Source organism: Tachyglossus aculeatus, chromosome 27 (assembly GCF_015852505.1).
Source record: "Tachyglossus aculeatus isolate mTacAcu1 chromosome 27, mTacAcu1.pri, whole genome shotgun sequence".
In the NCBI taxonomy this organism is placed as follows: domain Eukaryota; kingdom Metazoa; phylum Chordata; class Mammalia; order Monotremata; family Tachyglossidae; genus Tachyglossus; species Tachyglossus aculeatus.
In genome coordinates, this window is record NC_052092.1 from 547,225 (window position 1) to 566,161 (window position 18,937).

The 18,937-nt window shown below is 59.9% G+C and overlaps 2 protein-coding genes across 2 annotated transcripts; both read right to left on the reverse strand.

The window, feature by feature from the left end:
* Positions 1-398: 398 nt before the first annotated feature.
* On the reverse strand, positions 399-7,062 carry PHPT1 (phosphohistidine phosphatase 1). Its single transcript, XM_038767940.1, has 3 exons — positions 6,890-7,062; positions 5,027-5,151; positions 399-836 (listed from the first exon to the last, which is right to left on the reverse strand). The coding sequence occupies exons 1-3, from the start codon at positions 7,050-7,052 to the stop codon at positions 744-746; spliced, it is 381 nt and encodes a 126-aa protein (XP_038623868.1). The 5' UTR covers positions 7,053-7,062; the 3' UTR covers positions 399-743.
* Positions 7,063-14,145: 7,083 nt separating this feature from the next.
* On the reverse strand, positions 14,146-17,089 carry AJM1 (apical junction component 1 homolog). The gene is given in 3 exon segments (XM_038767724.1): positions 14,146-16,550; positions 16,552-16,825; positions 16,973-17,089. Coding segments are annotated over 2 exon segments (2,619 nt in total). The 5' UTR covers positions 16,777-16,825; positions 16,973-17,089; the 3' UTR covers positions 14,146-14,156.
* Positions 17,090-18,937: the final 1,848 nt, after the last annotated feature.

Here is an 18,937-nt window from a genome sequence, read left to right on the forward strand (position 1 = left end):
GTTCTAATCCCGCCGCCTCTCGGGGCCTCGGTCTCCTCCTTGGTGAAACGGGGATTCGACACCTGTTCCCTCCGGCTGGGTCCAACATCGTTATCCCGGCTCTATTCCAGCGCTTAGTGCCGTGCTTGGCATAGAGTGAGAGCTTAACGAACACCACCGCCATTACTGTTTAGACAAATTCATTCAATCGGATTTACTGAGCGCTTACTGCGCGCAGAGCACTGGACTCAGCGCTTGGGAAGCACAAGTTGGCAACCCACGAAGACGGTCCCGACCCAAAAAACGGACTCACGGTCTAGGAGACTCACCTTTAGAAGTTCCAAAGTGCGGCAAACCAAAACTAGCCCCCAGCCGAAGAGGGGAATGGAGGGGGGAAGGAAAATAAATGAGCAAAGAGCCGGGATTCTGGAGTTTTTATTTATTTACAACGCTCCGTAGGGATCTGCGAACGCCTCCCCCGCCTCCGATCGGTGCCGCCGGAGTCCTCCGTTCTCCCCACGACGGATTATTTTGGGGGGTCGCTCTGGCCGCCGCCGCCGGTACCCTGGGAGACCCGTCTCTCCCCTCCCCTTGCCCCATCCCTATAGAAATTCCCGGGCTGGAGGAAGAGGACGGGGCTTTCTGCCCCTGGAGGGTCGCTCCGAAGCCCCGGTCTTCAACCGGACCCCCAAACGAACCCGCCCCGAGGGGCGAGCGGAGAATTCCCGGGCTTCCCAACCGGTGAGGGGGGGTGGGGGGGCCCCTCAGTAGCCATCGTCGGCCCAGGTGACTTCGTAGTCCGGGTATTTGGCTTTGATCTTCTCGGTAGCGACGGAGTGCTGGGCGCGCCCGAAGCCCTGGGAAAAATCACCGGAGAATCAATCAATCAATCAATCGGAGAAGGGGACGTTACGGGGGCAACCTCGTGGCCCACCGGGACCGATTCCCTCTGCCGCCGCCTAATCCGGAGCTCATCCGGCTGATGTCAACCGGCGCTCAGAACGCTGCTTTGCACATAGTAAGCGCTTAATAAATGCCACAATTATTATTATTATGAATGGCATCTGCTGTGCGCGGAGCACTGGACTGAGCACTCGGGAGAGTCCAATACAGACACGTTCATCCACCCACTGAGCTTCCCTACCCGCCTCTCAACCGGCCCAGCCCAGCCAACCCGGGGTAGTTGACCCACCGACTCACCGGGATCCGGCTAGCCCTGGGCAACCGGAAAGCCAGGGCGAACGGGCAGCTGATGTCAACCAGCGCTTAGAACAGTGCTTTGCACATAGTAAGCGCTTAATAAACGCCATCATTATTATTATCATGAACGGAGACGGGGAATCGAAAAGAACCGAGAAGCAGCACGGCCTAGAGAAAACACCTTGGGACGGGAGTCGGGAGACGGCTCCGGCCCGAGTCCGCCGCGCGCGCCACTCGACGTCGCTGTGCCTCAGTTTCCTCGCCCATGAGACGGGGATGAAATAGCTCCCTCTCCCTCAGGCTGTGAGTTCCTGGTGGGGCAGGGAACGTGTACGATCTGACCGTGTTGTCTTGACCCTAAGTACCAAGCGCTTAGTACAGTGCTCTGCACACAGTAAGCGCTCAATAAATACGATTGATGATGATGACCCCAGCGCTCAGTACAGCGCTTGGCTCAGAGTATGCACTTCAAGTCCACGACTATTACAACCGAGGGGGCTGACACAGGCTACGGGAGACTCCAGGAGAGCAGTGCGGCCTAGTGAGCAGAGGAAATCCGAGGTCCCGAGTTCTAATTCCGGCTCCACCACGAGCCAGCTGTTTGCCCTGGGGTAAGTCACTGCACTTCTCTGGGCCTCAGTTTCCTCCTCTGCAAAATGGGGATGCGTTCTCCCTCTCTTCTCCCGTCTGCTTAGACTGTGAGTCTCACGTGGGATATGGTCAGTCTGATATGGTCACACTAGCAGCAGCGCGGCTCAGTGGAAAGAGCATGGGCTTTGGAGTCCGAGGTCATGGGTTCAAATCCCGGCTCCACCACTTGTTAGCTGGGTGACTTTGGGCAAGTCACTTCTCTGGGCCTCAGTTACCTCATCTGGAAAATGGGGATGAAGACTGGGAGCCCCCCGTGGGACAACCTGATCCCCTTGTAACCTCCCCAGCGCTTAGAACAGTGCCTTGCACGTAGTAAGCGCTTAATAAATGCTATCATTAAAAAATAACACCAGGCAAACAGTAAGCGCTTAATGAATACCACAATTATTATCATTATCCAGGGAGGCCAGCTGGGCACCCTCAGCCTGCTAGGAACCTTGATCATCTGCTTGATGGAAAAAGCAGTGGGAAAAGCCCGGGCTTTGGAGTCCGAGGCCATGGGTTCAAATCCCAGTTCCGCCAGTTGTCAGCTGTGTGACTTCGGGCAAGTCACTTCACTTCTCTGGGCCTCGGCTCCCTCATCTGGAAAATGGGGATGAAGACTGTGAGCCCCCCGTGGGACAACCTGATCCCCTTGTAACCTCCCCAGCGCTTAGAACAGAGCTTGGCACATAGTAAGCGCTTCATAAATGCCATTATTATTATTATTATTATTATTATTATTATTATTATTATTATTATCTGGAGCAGCCGCGGAAATCTTCCCCGGGAGGAAAGGCAGACACAGACTAGTTCAAGATGTCAGGGTCCGGCTAACTGGACTTGACTGCGGACTGTTGGCTATTAGAGGGGGCGGTTTGGCCTAGTGGGAAGAGTGTGGGCCTGGGAATCGGAGGACCTGGGTTCTAATCCTGACTCCGCCCACACGCCCGCTGGGTGACCTTGGGCAAGTCACTTCATTTCTCTGGGCCTCAGTCTCCTCAGCTGTAAAACGGTGGGTGAGCCCCACGGCAAACACGAGAGGTGGTTTATATCAACCCCAGCGTTTAGTACAGTGCGCGGCAAACACCACGATTACTACTGTTACCGCTAAAACCGTGAGCCCCTTTCGGATCGGGGTCCGCGTCCGACCCGAGTGGCTTTTATCGAGCCCGGCGTTTAAAACAGTCAACCGATACTACAGTTATCCTTCTGGGCCCTGAAGTAGCTCAACTGAAAGGAGGCGGAGCTCAATATTCCCACTGTACAGTTGGAAAAACTGAGGCCAGGCTGTTGTAAGGGATCCCCAGGCCTCCCCCTCATCCCACTCAGAAGCCAAGAGGAACTGTGGCTGGGCTGGGAGGAAGACAGTCTTTTAGCCGGTGAGCCCACTGTTGGGTCGGGACCGTCTCTATATGTTGCCAACTTGGACTTCCCAAGCGCTTAGTACAGTGCTCTGCACCCAGTAAGCGCTCAGTAAATACGACTGATGACGATGAAGACAGCAGCCAGCCGCCACAAGCCTCTTGCTCAGATCACAGACATCGTCTATCGGTGAGAAGCAGCGGGGCTCCGTGGAAAGAGCCCGGGCTCTGGAGTCAGAGGTCATGGGTTCAAATCCCGCTCCGCCGCTAGTCAGCTGTGGGACTTCGGGCAAGTCACTTCACTTCTCTGGGCCTCGGTTCCCTCATCCGGAAAATGGGGATTAAGACTGTGAGCCCCCCGTGGGACGACCTGATCACCTTGGAACCTCCCCAGCGCTTAGCACATAGTAAGCGCTTAATAAATGCCATTATTATTATTATTATTATCCAGCCCAGTGTTAGATAAAGGACCGTAATAATAATAAAGAGCCAAGGTGTCGGCTCCAGCAAGCTGCCTCTTGGACCTAGCGAACATCTTTGGCTACTGTGGCTCTCCCCACAATCGCCAGATTGGTCCTCTACAGCCTGGAGTGGCGTCTAGACCATAGGCCTGGGAGTCCGAAGGTCATGGATTCGAATCCCGGCTCCGCCACTTGTCCGCCGCAAAGTGAGGATCAAAACCATGAGCCCCACGCGGGTCAGGGACTGTCCAACTTGATTCGCTTGTACCCACCCCGGTGCTTACTACAGTGCCCGGCATATAACAATAATCACTATGACGGTACTTGTTAAACGCTCACTGTATGCCAAGCACTGTTCTAAGCGCTGGGGCAGACACGAGGTAATCGGGTTGTCCCACGGTGGGCTCACAGTCTTCATCCCCATTTTCCAGGTGAGGTCACTGAGGCCCAGAGAAGTGAAGTGACTGGCCCCAAATCACACAGCTGATAAGCGGTGGAGCCGGGATTAGAACCCATGACTTCTGACTCGCAAGCCATTTCCACTAAGCCAAGCTGCTTCTCCCTAGTAAGTGCTTAATACCGTAATTATTATTACCCTCTATTCATTCATTTAATCATATTTATTGAGCGCTTACTGTGTGCAGAGCACTGGACTAAGCGCTTGGGAACTCCAAATCGACGCTCCCAATCAGGCTCCTCCTCGGCCAGCACAGCAGAGCGGGCGCTTACATCCATATCTGTAATTTATTTAATCGTATTTAATGAGCGCTTGCTGTGTGCAGAGCACTGTACTAAGCGCTTGGGAAGCCCAAATCGGCGCTCCCAATCAGGCTCCTCCTTGGCCAGCACTGCAGAGCGGGCGCTTACGTCCATATCTGTAATTTATTTAATCGTATTTATTGAGCGCTTACTGTGTGCAGGGCACTGGACTAAGCGCTTGGAAAGTCCAAATCGACGCTCCCAATCAGCCTCCTCCTTGGCCAGCACTGCAGACCGGGCACTTACGTCCATATCTGTAATTTATTGAATCGTATTTATTGAGCGCTTACTGTGTGCAGGGCACTGGACTAAGCGCTTGGGAAGTCCAAATCGGCGCTCCTAATCAGGCTCCTCCTCGGCCAGCACTGCAGAAGGAGCACTTACGTCCATTATCTATTCATTCAATCGTACTTATTGAGCGCTTACCACGTGCAGAGCATTGTACTAAGTGCTTGGGAGGTACAAGTTGGCCGTATGTTGGCATCCGTCTCCACCCTCGAGATGGTAAACTGGCTGTGGGCAGGGAATGTGGCTACTTATTGTTCCGCCACGCTCTCCCGAGCGCTCAGTACAGTGCTCCCTCTATAAACGTGCCTGAATGACCGAGGGGGGGGTCCGTGGCCTCCCGCTTACCACGGAGTAGCCGTAGACGTGGATCTTCTTGTCCCGGCTCTGATGGGAAATCCGGCCGCCGCCCAGACACTCGCACTCGTAGCCTTGCTTCCGGAGCTCTCCCGACACCTTGTCGTACACGTCGGCTGGGGGGAGAGCGATCGGCGCCTTCATTCATTCAATCAATCGTATTTATTGAGCGCTTACCGTGGGCAGAGCACTGTACTAAGCGCTTGGGAAGTCCAAGGTGGCAACACCTAAAGCCGGTCCCTACCCAACAGCGGGCTCACAGTCTAGAAGGGGGGGACAGGGAACAAAACAAAGCATATTTAGACCTTTTAGACTGTGAGCCCACTGTTGGGTAGGGACCGTCTCTATATGTTGCCAATTTGTACTTCCCAAGCGCTTAGCACAGTGCTCTGCACATAGTAAGCGCTCAATAAATACGATTGATGATGATGATGACAGAAGAAGACCTAGCTGAATCTGGGTCTCTCTGCCTGACTTTTCCCATTCCTCTCGGTTTTCCACTCCTCATCCTCTGGTCCTTGCCTCTACCAAATCTAGTCGTCATCATCATCAATCGCATTTATTGAGCGCTTACTAGCGCTGTACTAAGCGCTTGGGAAGTGCAAATTGGCAACATATAGAGACAGTTCCTACCCAACAGTGGGCTCACAGTCTAAAAGTTTCCTCAAAAATCTCCAGTGGCTCCCAATCAATCTGCGCATCAGGCAGAAACTTCTCACCCTGGGCTTCCAGGCTGTCCATCCATCCCCTGGCCCCCTCCTACCTCCCCTCCCTTCTGTCCTTCTCCATCGCAGCCCGCACCCTCCGCTCCTCCACCGCCAATCTCCTCGCCGTCCCTCGCTCTCGCCCGTCCCGCCATCGACCCCCGGCCCACGTCCTCCCCCGGGCCTGGAATGCCCCCAATCCCTCTGCCCACCCGCCAAGCTCGCTCTCTTCCTCCCTTCAAGGCCCTGCTGAGAGCTCCCCTCCTCCAGGAGGCCTTCCCACACTGAGCCCCTTCCTTCCTCTCCCCCTCGTCCCCCTCTCCATCCCCCCCATCTTCCATCCTTCCCTTCACCACAGCACCTGTATCCATGTGTATATGTTTGTACAGATTTATTACTCTATTTATCTTGTACCTATCTATTCTATTTATTTTATTAGTATGTTTGGTTCTGTTCTCTGTCTCCCCCTTCTACACTGTGAGCCCACTGTTGGGTAGGGACTGTCTCTATTATGTTGCCAACTTGGACTTCCCAAGCGCTTAATCCAGTGCTCTGCACACAGTAAGCGCTCAATAAATACGATTGATGATGATGTTGGGTAGGGCCCGTCTCTATACGTTGCCAATTTGTCCTTCCCAAGCGCTTAGTCCAGTGCTCCGCACACAGTAAGCGCTCAATAAATACGATTGATTGATTCATCCCCATTTTCCAGATGAGGGAACTGAGGCGCAGAGAAGTGAAGCGACTTGCCCAGAGTCACCCAGCTGACAAGGGGCGGGATTTGAACCCGTGACCTCAGGCTCCAAAGCCCGGGCTCTTTCCACTGAGCCACGCTGCTTCTCTTCTTATTATTATGCTTATTATTATTATTATTAAATGTGCCCATTATTATTATGCTTATTATTAATAATAATAATGATAAATGTGTCCATTATTATGCTTATTATTAATAATAATAGTAATAAATGTGTCCATTATTGGCGCCGGTTTATCCGAGGGCACAAACCCGGGGCCCAGGCCTCGGGTGCTGAGGGGGGGCGGGCCTCCTTCATTCATTCATTCATGCATTCATTCATTCAGTCAGTCAGTGGTATTTATTGAGCGCTTCGTGTGCGCAGGGCAGTGTAGTAGGCGGTGGGGAAGTCCTCACCGTGGTAGTCGGCCCAGCCGTAGCCCCGCACCACGTCCTTGCCGGGCGACCGTTCGCCCTCAGCCGCCGCCGCCTCCCTCACCCGGATCAGCACGTACTTGAAGACGCCATCGCAGTCGATGTCCACATCCGGGACCCTCGCCAGGCCCGCCGCCGCCGCCATCTTGCCCGCGCGCGCCCCACGCGCAGGCGCAGAGGCGAGGGGCGGGTTCAGGCCGCGGCGGCAGCCAATCGCGCCTCACCGTCCCGCCAGTGACAGCGGGACCAACCAATAGCCGCGCGGAAGCCGCCCCGGAGCGAGCCAATCAGAATGCCGGCTCAGCCGCCGTCGGAGCCGATCTCCACATCCGGGACCCGCGCCAGGCCCGACGCCGCCGACGCCGCCATCTTGCCCACGCGCAGCGCAGAGGCGAGGGGCGGGCTCAGGCCGCGGCGACAGCCAATCGCGTCCCAAAATCCCGCCAGTGACAGCGAGGAGAACCAATAGACGCGCGGAAGCCGTCCCGGAGTGAACCAATCAGAATGCCGGCGTGAGGGGCGGGGGGCGAAGGCCACTTAGAGCGGGAAAATTTAATGAGGCCTGTTGGAGTTTGAGGGGAAAATGGCGGTGGTGAGGGGGGTGGTTCATCCATTCAATCTTCTAGACTGTCAGCCCACTGTTGGGTCCCTACCGTTTCTATATGTTGCCAACTTGTCCTTCCCAAGCGCTTAGTGCAGTGCTCTGCACACAGTAAGCGCCCAATAAATACGATTGAATGCATCGTATTTATTGAGCGCTTACTGTGTGCAGAGCACTGCACTAAGCGCTTGGGGAGTACAAGCAGCAGCGTGGCTCAGTGGAAAGAGCACGGGCTTTGGAGTCAATCAATCAATCAATCGTATTTATTGAGCGCTTACTGTGTGCAGAGCACCGTACTAAGCGCTTGGGAAGAACAAGTTGGCAACATATAGAGGCGGTCCCTACCCAACAGTGGGCTCACAGTCTAGAAGGGGAAGGGCATGGGTTCGAATCCCGGCTTCGCCAATTGTCAGCTGTGTGACTTTGGGCAAGTCACTTCTAGACCGTGAGCCCGCTGTTGGGTAGGGACCGGCTCTATGTGTTGCCAACTTGTAATCAATCAATCAATCAATCAATCGTATTTATTGAGCGCTTACCGTGTGCAGAGCACTGTACTAAGCGCTTGTACTTCCCAAGCGCTTAGTACAGTGCTCTGCACACGGTAAGTGCTCAATAAATACGATTGAATGAATGAATGAATGAATGAAATACGAGCTAACCAGGATGGACACAGTCCACGTCCCCCATGGGGCTCACAGTTTTAATCCCTGTTTTATAAATGAGAAGAAGCAGCGTGGCTCAGTGGAAAGAGCCCAGGCTTTGGAGTCAGAGGTCATGGGTTCAAATCCCAGCTCCCCCAGTTGTCAACTGGGTGACTTTGGGCAAGTCACTTCACTTCTCCGGGCCTCAGTTCCCTCATCTGGAAAATGGGGGTGATGACTGCGAGCCCCCCGTGGGACAACCTGATCGCCTTGTAACCTCCCCAGCGCTTAGAACAGTGCTTTGCACAGAGTAAGTGCTGTCCACTAGCGGACTTGACGTGACTGACTCCATTTTGTGTATGCTGACAGTAACCCTCCATTTTGTGCAGGCCGAGAGAACAACTCCTTTTTGTGTATTTTATGCAAGGCTCAGCAACAGGTGTCTTCAAGGCCAGTAACAAGTATCTGTGCAAGGCCATAGGGCAGATAACAACAACCTGCACAAGGCAGGGAGGACGGAGAATAATGAGAATTTATAACATCCTGTCGGTCCTAATCGGATTCCTGAAATTCCCAAATGCTCCACTCCCATGTTGCTGTAACTCAATAAAAGAAACAGTGAGAATGGGATCGGGGCTGCTTGTCACTCGTACCTCTCCCGGGAGGTGAACGGGCAGGTAGCCACTTTCCTTCTTTACCGCTCTATCTGAACTCACGTCTCCGAGTCATTTTTCCTATTTGCGTCACCACCTTGGGTACACGAACCCTGCGGCCAATTTACACCGATTAACCTATTTTGCACCCTAACTTAACAGTAATAATAAATTATCGATAAATTATTATTATTATTATTATTATTATTAAATTATTTAACGCTTAATAAATGCCATCAAATCATTATTATTATTATTATTATGAGGTAACTGAGGCACAGAGAAGTGAAGTGACTTGCCCGGAATCACACGGCAGAAAGTGGTGGAGATGGCATTAGAACCCAGGTCCTTCTGTCCCCCAGGCCTGTGTTTTAAAAAGCAGCGTGGCTCAGTGGAAAGAGCCCGGGCTTTGGAGTCAGAGGTCATGGGTTCAAATCCCGGCTCCGCCAATTGTCAGCTGGGTGACTTTGAGCAAGTCACTTCACCTCCCGGTGCCTCAGTACCCTCATCTGTAAAATGGGGATGAAGACTGTGAGCCCCACGTGGGACGTGGGCTGTGTCCAGCCTGATTAACTTGTATCTACCTCAGCGCTCAGAACAGTGCTTGGCACATAGTAAGCACTTAATAAATACCCTAATTATTAGGCCACACAAGTTCTAATCCCTGTTGTGCTTCACCTCCTGAGTGACTTGAGGCAAGTTGCTCTACCTCCCTGTGCCTCAGTTTTCTCACCTGTAAAATGGGGATTAAATACCTGTTCTCTTTCCCCCCTAGTCTGTGAAATTCATGCTGTGTCTAACCTGATCGTATTGAATCTAACCCGGTGCTTTTGTTTGTGGTACCTGCTAGATGCTTATTTTGTGCCAAGCACTGTTCTAAGTGCCAGGGTAGATAGCACAGTGCTCTGCACACAGTAAGCGCTCAATAAATATAATTGAATGAATATAAGATAATCCGGTTGGAGACGATCCCCGTTCCACGTAGGGTTTGCAGACTGAATCGGAAGGTGGAGGATTTAATCCCCATTTTACAGATGAGGCGACTGAGGCAGTGAGAAGGTGTGACCCGTCCAAGGTCACACAGGTGGCAGAGCGGCGATTAGAACCCAAATCTTTGGCCTCCCGAGTCCAAGCGCTCTCCCCTCGGCCGTGTCGCTTCCCCAGTGCTCGGCGACCCACCAGACGATCGAGTAATGGCATTTATTGAGCGTTTACTGCGCGCAAAGCGCTGGACTAGGCGCTTGGGAGAGTACAATACAACAGAGTTGGTGGACGCGTTCCACAAGAGTAAGCGCTTAACAGATGGCATTATTATTCTTATTATTTTGGGTGGCAGAGGAGACCCCCACCCCAAAAAAACGAAGCCCTGAACTCACTGCTGAATGGTACTGGGTTGGGGGGGAATTGGTAGTCCCAAGATCCCCCCCGCCCCGAGGAAACGGGGGTCTCCATCCGTAGATTTGGGGGAACCGGAAGTCCGGAAGTGGGGGTATCCTCGCCCGCTCCGAAGACTGTAAGTCCCGTCCCAGACGCCTTTGCGGTGGGCAGGGATGGGCGGAGGGAGGGTCTGCAGGCCGAGCCCCCCACCCCCGGGCTCCCAGCGGGAATGCTCTCCACCTTCCGTCTCCCTGTCCCAAGGCCGGGAAGAAGGAGAGCCGCTGTCCGGCTGCATTGAAGCCGGACTTTGTGCTTGGCTCCCCGTGGACCCCAAAGGCCTCGGAATCGTCCCGGACGGCCCCCCTAAAGAGCAGGGTGCGAAACACCAAACCAGGCCCGCCGACGGAGCCCCCACAGCCACCCACCGGACACCGGACCCGGGGACGGGGGAGAGAGCGAGGGAGAGGGAGGGAAAGAGGGAGGAAAGGAGAGGGAGCCGGGATGGGGGTGGGAGTTGAGGCCGGGACCAAGTCCGGAGAAGCAGCGTGGCTTAGCGGAAAGAGCCCGGGCTTGGGATCGGAGGTCACCGGTTCTCGTCCCGGCTCCGCCACTTGTCAGCTGGGTGACTTTGGGCAAGTCACTTCGTTTCTCTGGGCCTCAGTGACCTCAGATGGACAATGGGGACTGAGACCGTGGGCCCCACGGGGGACCACCTGATAACCTCGTATCTCCTCCAGCGCTTAGAACCGTGCTTGGCGCATAGTAAGCGCTTAACAAATACAATTATCATCAGCATCATCATCGGGGGCCGGGGCGTGCAAAGAAGCAAAGGAGCGGCGATGCCGCCGTGCAAAGAGGCGTCGGTGCAAATGAGCGGACGTGGTCGGGGCCCCCCGGCGCCCACGGGACCGGGGCCTGGGGTCAGCGGGCGGAGGAGGCCCGCCCGGCCAGGAAACATCCCTTTCCCCCAGAAGAGCCCGGGAAAACCGCCGCCTCGCTTCCCCCTGGATGACTCCCAGACTCCTCTGCCCACTCCCTTCCCGGACCCAGGACCATCCTAGAAGCCCCCCACGGGATCCCGCCCCCCACCGACTCCGGGGACCCCGGTCGCCCGGCTTTGAAGCCGGCCCGGATTCCCGTCCGCACTCCCACCGAGGTGTCCCTCTGCGGTCTGGGCCTTCTCCAGCCAAATCTCCTCTCACAGTGACCCGCTCGGGGCCTCCGTAACTCCAAGCCGGGGTTTTGGTCCCCCCGGGTCAGGGCCTTCCTGCGACCCCTCCAAGTGACCTAAAGTGCATTAATCTTTCCCCCCCCACCCTACAATCAGGGTCTCCCCCTGCAAGCGTATCCCCCTTCCCCACTGCCGAGTGAACCTTGTTGAGAGCCACACCGGTTCTCCCTCTTTCCCTCCCCTGACCAGCCTTCCTGCGGCGGCACAGACAACCGATCCGTTCTTCACCCAGGCGGGGACTCCAGTTCTCCCCGCACCCGGACCCAGGCTCTCACTGGCACCCGCTGTCACTTGCCCTGCCTTCCCTGGGGGCACAGGGCGAGGGAAAGCACCCCCATCCAAACCCCCTAACCCCAACCTCAGTGTTGGCACTCATCTATTCCACCCCAGCCCGGCGATTCCGGCCGACGCTCGCCACCGGGTGCTCTGGGGACTGGTGATCGCGGAGGGCCCGGTCATCCGAAGGGAGCGGGGGACTGGGAAACGTGTAAACCCCCCATCAGGGAGCAGGGGAAAGGGGGAGTAAAGACGGAGGGGGGCTCCAGGGCACAGGTTGGCATGAGGGAAGCTTGCTGTGGCCCCACTGAAGTCCAGCTGACTCAGAGCGAGGATGGCATCCGATGGATACGGGGAAACGGGAGGAGGAGGAGGAAGAAGAGGAGGAGAAGGACGAGGAAAAGGAGGAGGAGCAGGAGGTGGAGGGAGAAGGGAAAAGCGCTGTCTCCTCTTCCTCCTCCTCCTTTCCCTTCTCCCTCCAACTTTTCCTTTCTGACACTTCTCTACTCTCGGTCTCCACTTTAGCCAACCGAATCCGCTCACGGAACCCATGCAGCCCCCCGGCCTCTGTACCGAAACCCAAGGCAGTCGTCTGGCCTGAAGGATTCCCAAAGCTCCGCTTTTCCTCATCGCTCTCCGAAAAAACCCATCTCTTCTAGGCAGCCTTCCCAGGTGAATCCCACTAAATCTACTGGGCGGACACCAACCTCTTCAGCCCCTCTGAAGCCCGTCTGCCTATCGGGCGTTCCTGCCGCGTGCGTCTTCTACCCTTTGGGTTGAAGGTTTGTCTCTGGGCCCGGCTGGACGAAACGGGGGCGTCCTCCGCTCTGTCGCTTCTCCCACCCACCTGGGCCGGGGCTCTGCCCCCCGACACATCCACTGAGCATCCAATAAATCCCATGAGGCCGATGCAGTACGGCGGACGAAACGCGACGCGGCACTCGGGAACATCGCCTCAGACTCTGTTACTTCTCCTACCCGTAGCTTATTTAACGCCTACCATCTCCCTCCCAAGATCGGAAGTTTCTTGAGGCCTGGGATCACGTCCCCCTACTCAGCTGCCCTCTCCCCAGCCCTCAGAGCAGCGCTCCGCACAGAGTAAGAGCTCAGTGAAGACCAGCGAGGGATTGTAAACTTCTTAAGGGCGGGGGTCGGGTCTGTCTGTGCTCCGTTGTACCCTCCCAAGCGCTTAGTACGCTCTCCACACGGCGAGGGCCGAGTAAGACCACGGAGTGAAGTCTGTGAGGCCAGGCCTCCAGAGACGGCCGACGCGGTTTGGACTCCCGGCGGCTGAGATCTCCAAGAGACTCTCGGGGTCCCGTCGAGGGAGGCTGAAGAGATGGAAACCGGATAGCGCGTTCGGGAGGGGCCTATCTCCAGAGAAGCGGGCCCGGCCGGCCGCGGGGTCGGCCGCCGCGCGTCCTCGACAGACTCGCGTACGTTTCCCAACAGACGCCCAGACCCTTCCTCGAGATAAATCCCTGCCCTCCCCGCGGGCCTCACGTCGAGCGTGGCGATTGGAAACTTTGGTCTTTCTCGAGAGAGAGAGACCCGTCCGGATCCACGGCGCCTGCCCGGGCCCGGCTCCCGGCGCTGCGCGGGCCACGGGGCATAAGGCAAGAGGGGGGCCCCCTCCCACTGGCTAGGCGGGGACATGGAGGCACGAGTGTAGCCAAGGGCACCTAGTGCAAAGGATTCTGCAACTCCGGGCCGCCTCCCCGCCGGGGCCGCGGCTTCCTACCGGCTCGGGCCGGATCTCCTCCGTCCTCCTACTCGGAACCGCGTGCCCCTCTCCGAGCTGGGTTTCGGCTGCCCCAGATCCCGGCGGAAGGGCCGGGGGACGGGCAGGATCTCCGGCGTCCCGGCCGGCGAGGGGCCGGGGGGGACGGGAGAGACATTTAAAGTGACATCCCTTAGCTTTGGTTCACACGGGGGCTTAGTACCTGACGGGGCTGGGGAGGATGGAGGGAGGGAAGGGCGGAGACGGCCCCGCTCCCCAAACCCGCTTCTCACATCGTTTACTCACAAGGAAGGCCCCCATCTCCCCCTCACCCCACTCCCGGCCCTGCCTGGGCCCAGCTTAGTGAGGGAGGAAGTTGAGGGTGGGGGAGAGAGGAAGGCCCGCGAGAGGGTTGGGGGGTACACTCCGACCAAGGCCCGGGACCGGATAAGGCCGTCCCAAAGGGACGTCCTTAGCCGGGAGACGAAAGGGTCTCTCTTCCCCGAAGACCGGCTGCTTGGAGGTTTCCAGAGAGCGGCGGTGGGACGGGGTTGCCGTGACAGATCCGCCCCTTCTGCTCCAGCCCGGCGGCACGGACACGGGGGACACGCGCACGCCGCGGCCCGCCTCGCCCGCCTCCGGCCTCGGCCGGGGCCCGGGAAGCCCGGGGCCTCGGCCCGGGGGCGTGAGGATCCCCGCCCGGGGCGGGAGCGAGGGGGTGGCGGGGCCGGGAGTGGGCCCGGCGAAGGGTCACATGAGGTCGTCGAGCAGGTTGTCGCTGGCCACCCAGTCGAGGGTGCGGGGCTCGGAGGCGGCCATGATCATGCACATGAAGGGCCGGCCGGTGCGGCGGTCGGTGGGATAGATGGTGGTGGGCGTGAAGCGCCGCGTGCCCTCGACGAACTGGCAGAGCCGCTCGTAGACGGCCGGGAACTGGCGGCGGAGGTAGACGCCGCGGAGGCGCAGCTGGCGCTGGATGTGGATGAAGCAGACCTCGCGGGCCCGGCGGCCGGCCTCGCCCTCCTGGCCCGGCTCGGCCGTGCCGGGCGGCGGGGTGAGGATCAGCGTGTCCAGGTCCGGCTCCGGCCCGGCCGGGGCCCCCCGCGCCGGGCCGGCCGGGGCCAGGGCCACCTTGGCGAACTTGCGCACCGTGGGGCCGGGGCTCTTGGGCGAGGGCCGGCGGGGCGCCCCGGGCCCCACGGCCACGGCCACGTTGAGCAGGAAGCACTCGGCCGGCTCGTAGCAGCGGCCCGCGGCCTGCAGCTCGCGGCCGTAGCCGCCCAGCGGGTCCGCGTAGCCGCCCAGCTCCCGCAGCGACAGGTAGGTGGGCGACAGGAGCAGCCCCTCCAGGCCGAAGCGCAGGAAGTTCTCGGCCGAGCCGGGGCTGGGGAAGCCCAGGAAGAGGACGCCGCGGCCGCGGGACAGGAAGCCCACGCGGGCGATGCGCGAGAAGGCCCGGTGCACGGGCCCGCTGTCGCGGCAGAACTGCAGCACGTGGCGGCACACACTGCCCACGCGGCCGTACACGCAGCTCTCCTTGTGGACGCCCCAGTCCTGGCGGCGGCACAGGCGGGAGCAGTAGTACGTGTGGCAACTGTGGCACGACTTGAAGTACAGGCAGGCGTTGAACAGGGTCTCCAGCCGGCGGCACTTGGCGTTGGAACACATCATCAGGTCGTCCTCGTCGGCGCTCGGCTCCGGGGAGCCCCCGACGTCCGGGCCCCGCCGGCCTTCCTCCTCCTCCCCCTCCTCCTCCTCCTCCTCCTGCCCCCGCTCGTCCTCCTCCTCCTCCCGTCCGTCCTCCTCGTCCCGCGGGCCGCGGGCCGGGCTCCCGGAGGCCGAGGCCGGGCCCTCGCCGAGCAGGCGGCGCAGCTGGCCGGCGAGGCCGCCGGGGTCGCGCCGGGGCGGCGGGCGGCCGGCCGGGGGCCGCCCGTCGATGGCCAGGTCGGTGAGGAGCTCGTCCAGCTGCTCCAGGCTGCGCTGGCGGGCGGAGGCCGGGCCGGGGGGCTCCCGGCCGGCCGGCCGCCCCCCGCCCCGGGCCCGCAGGTCGTTGTCGGCGATGGTGATCTCCGGGGTGACGAACCAGGTCCGCCCGCCGCCGTCCCCGGGGCCCGGCTCGGCCAGCGAGCTCTCCGACAGCGAGAGCGCCGCGTAGCGCTTGGGCGAGCTGGACAGGGTGACCACGACGGGCGGGCGGCGCGGGGGCTCCCCGCGGCCCGGCAGGTCCTCGACGCTGCGGCCCGGGGCCAGGGGCCCGGCCCTCCGCGGGCCCGGCCCCAGGAGGTTGTCCCAGGAGCGGGAGAAGGGCCGGCGCGCGTCGGCCAAGGGCGGCGGGCCGGCCCCGGGGAGCCGGGCCGGGGGCGCCGCCACCCGCGGGGCCCCGGGGGGCGGGGGCCGACGGTCCCCCCAGGCCGGGGAGGAGGAGGAGGACGGGCCCGCGCGGGCCCAGGCGCGGAGAGGGCCGTACTCCTCCGGGTAGAAGAACCTCCGGGGTCCCCCCGGGGGCTCGGCCTGGCCGCGGCCGGGGGGCTCCCGGGCGGGGAAGGTCCTGCTGCGCTCCGGGTAGTAAGGCCCGGCGGGCGGAGCGGGGGCCGGGGGGTCCCTGGCGCGGTAAGGCCTGGGCGCCTCGGTGTAGAAGAACTGCGTGGGTCCCGGGGGTCCCTTCCAGGGCCCGCCCCGCGGCTCCCCGGCGGGGCCGTCGCCGGGCGCGGGCGCGCGGGACCGAGCCGCCTGCCGGGGCCCGCGCGCGGCCTGCCGCAGCACGGCCTCGTCCGGCTTCACGTCCAGCCGGCAGCGGACGTGCGGGGCGGGCGGGCGGGGGGCCGGGCACGGGGGGGCCACCAAGACGGCGCCGCTGCGCTGCGGCTGCAGCTTGATGGGGTGGACTTCGTTGGCCAGGGGCCTGGCCGCCGGGGCCGGGGCCTCCCGCCACGGGTAGGCCTCGAGGGCGGAGGCCACGCGCGGGGCCTCGCGGCCGAGCCGAACCGGGGTCGGGGCCGGGGGTCGCGGGGCGCTCTTGGAGCGGGCCCGGCGCTTGGGCTCCCCTTGGGGGTGGGCGTCGCGCCCCCCGCCCCCGCCGCCTCCGTCGTCCCGGGCCCGGCGGCGGGGCCCGGGGGGCTCCGGGCCCGGCGGGGCGGGCCGCCGGGGGTCCGCGGCGGGCGGGGGGTCCCTCCATGCCCGGCTCGTCCAGGGCCTCCAGGAAGTCGAAGCTGCGGCAGTGGCGCTTGTTGAAGGGCCCGGGGCCGGCGGGCCGGGCCGGGGCCCGCTCACATGGCGGGCGGCGGGCCGAGGCGGCGGGGCCCGGCGCGGCCAGCTTGATGTCCTGGTAGACAGTCGACACCAGCAGGTCCGGCGGGTCCGTGCGGGTCATCTTAGAGGTGGAGCCCGCGCCCCGGCTCAGGCCTCGGGAGCTGCGGGCCCTGCCGGGGGGGGACAGACGGGGGCCTGACCGGGGGAGCCGCCGGGAAACTGAGGCAGGCACCGCACGGGGGCCGGCGGGGGGACCACGACGCGGGAGCCTCGGCCTCGACCGCTTCCGCCGGCGCCGCGGCCTTCTCCAGGCCTACCTGGGGCGGCGGTGGTCGTGCTGGTCCCGGCGGCAGCGGTCTCGGCGGGGACGGGCGGGCTACACGACGCGGCGGCCGGGGGCGGCCGGGGGCCGTCCGTCATCCTGGCCGGGAGCCCGCACCTGAAACACAAGGCCTGGAGGTCCAGTAGCCATTCAATCAATCAATCGGCCAATATTTATTGAGTGCTTACTGTGTGCAGAGCACTGTACTAAGCGCTTGGGAAGTACAAGTTGGCAACAAGGGTTGCCAACAGTCCGCTGACCTCGTCCACGTCTGAGGAACCCGTGCCCCCCGCCCTCCTCCTTCCGCCCCCCGGGACCCCCGAGGTCTCCTGGGCCCACACTTGCGGCTCAGCACGGCAGTTGCCGTGGATAATAATAATAATAATGGCATTTATTAAGCGCTGACTATGTCCCACGGGGGGCTCAAAGTCTTCACCCCCATTTTACAGATGAGGGAACTGAGGCACCGAGAAGTTAAGTGACTTGGCCAAAGTCACACAGCTAAGTGGCGGAGTTGGGATTTGAACCCACGACCACTGACTCCAAAGCCCTGCTCTTTCCACTGAGCCACGCTGCAGGTGATCAGGTTGTCCCACGGGGGGGCTCACGGTCTTCATCCCCATTTTACAGATGAGGGAACTGAGGCCCAGAGAAGTGAAGTGAGCTGCCCAAAGTCACACAGCCGACGCTGGTATACACAGGTGGACGTGTGTTGTGTGTGTGTGTGTCTGTGTGTTTTGGGGTGGTCATTCATTCAATAGTATTTACTGAGCGCTTACTTGGCCCTGTACTAAGCTCTGGGAGCTCGTGTCTCCTCCTGCCTTCAAGACATCTCCATCTGGATGTCTGCCCGCCATCTAAAACTCAGTATGTCCAAGACTGAACTCCTTATCTTCCCTCCCAAACCCTGCCCTCTCCCTGACTTTCCCGTCACTGTAGACGGCACTACCATCCTTCCCGTCTCACAAGCCCGCAACCTTGGTGTCGTCCTCGACTCCGCTGTCTCGTCCACCCCTCACATCCAATCCGCCACCAAAACTGCCGGTCTCAGCTCCGCAACATGGCCAAGATCCGCCCTTTCCTCTCCATCCCAACCGCTACCCTGCTCATTCAAGCTCTCATCCTATCCCATCTGGACTACGGCATCAGCCTTCTCTCTGATCTCCCATCCTCGTGTCTCTCTCCACTTCAATCCATACTTCATGCCGCTGCCCGGATTATCTCTGTCCAGAAACGCTCTGGGCATATCACTCCCCTCCTCAAAAATCTCCAGTGGCTCCCAATCAATCTGCGCATCAGGTAGAAACTCCTCACCCTGGGCTTCCAGGCTGTCCATCCCCTGGCCCCCTCCTACCTCACCTCCCTTCTCTCCTTCTCCAGCCCAGCCCACACCCTCCGCTCCTCTGCCGCTAATCTCCTCATCGTCATCCTCGCCCGTCCCGCCGTCGACCCCCGGCCCACGTCCTCCCCTGGGCCCGGAATGCCCCCAATCCCTCTGCCCATCCGCCAATCTCGCTCTCTTCCTCCCTTCAAAGCCCTACTGAGAGCTCACCTCCTCCAGGATGCCTTCCCACACTCAGCCCCCTTTTCCCTCTCCTCCTCCCCATCCCTCTCGCCCTCCCTCCTTCCCCTCCCCACATCACTGTATATACGTTTGTACAGATTTATTACTCTATTTATTTTACTTGTACATATTTACTATTTAATATGTTTTGTTTTGTTCTCTGTCTCCCCCTTCTAGACTGTGAGCCCGCTGTTGGGTAGGGACCGTCTCTAGATGTCCCCAACTTGGACTTCCCAAGCGCTTAGTCCAGTGCTCCGCACACAGTAAGCGCCCAATAAATACGATTGAATGAATGAATGAGAGCACAATACAACCATAAACAGACACATCCTCTCCTTGCCTCTGCCCAGCCTCAGGGCTTCACCCAAGTAACACAGTCATAATCGTGATATTTGT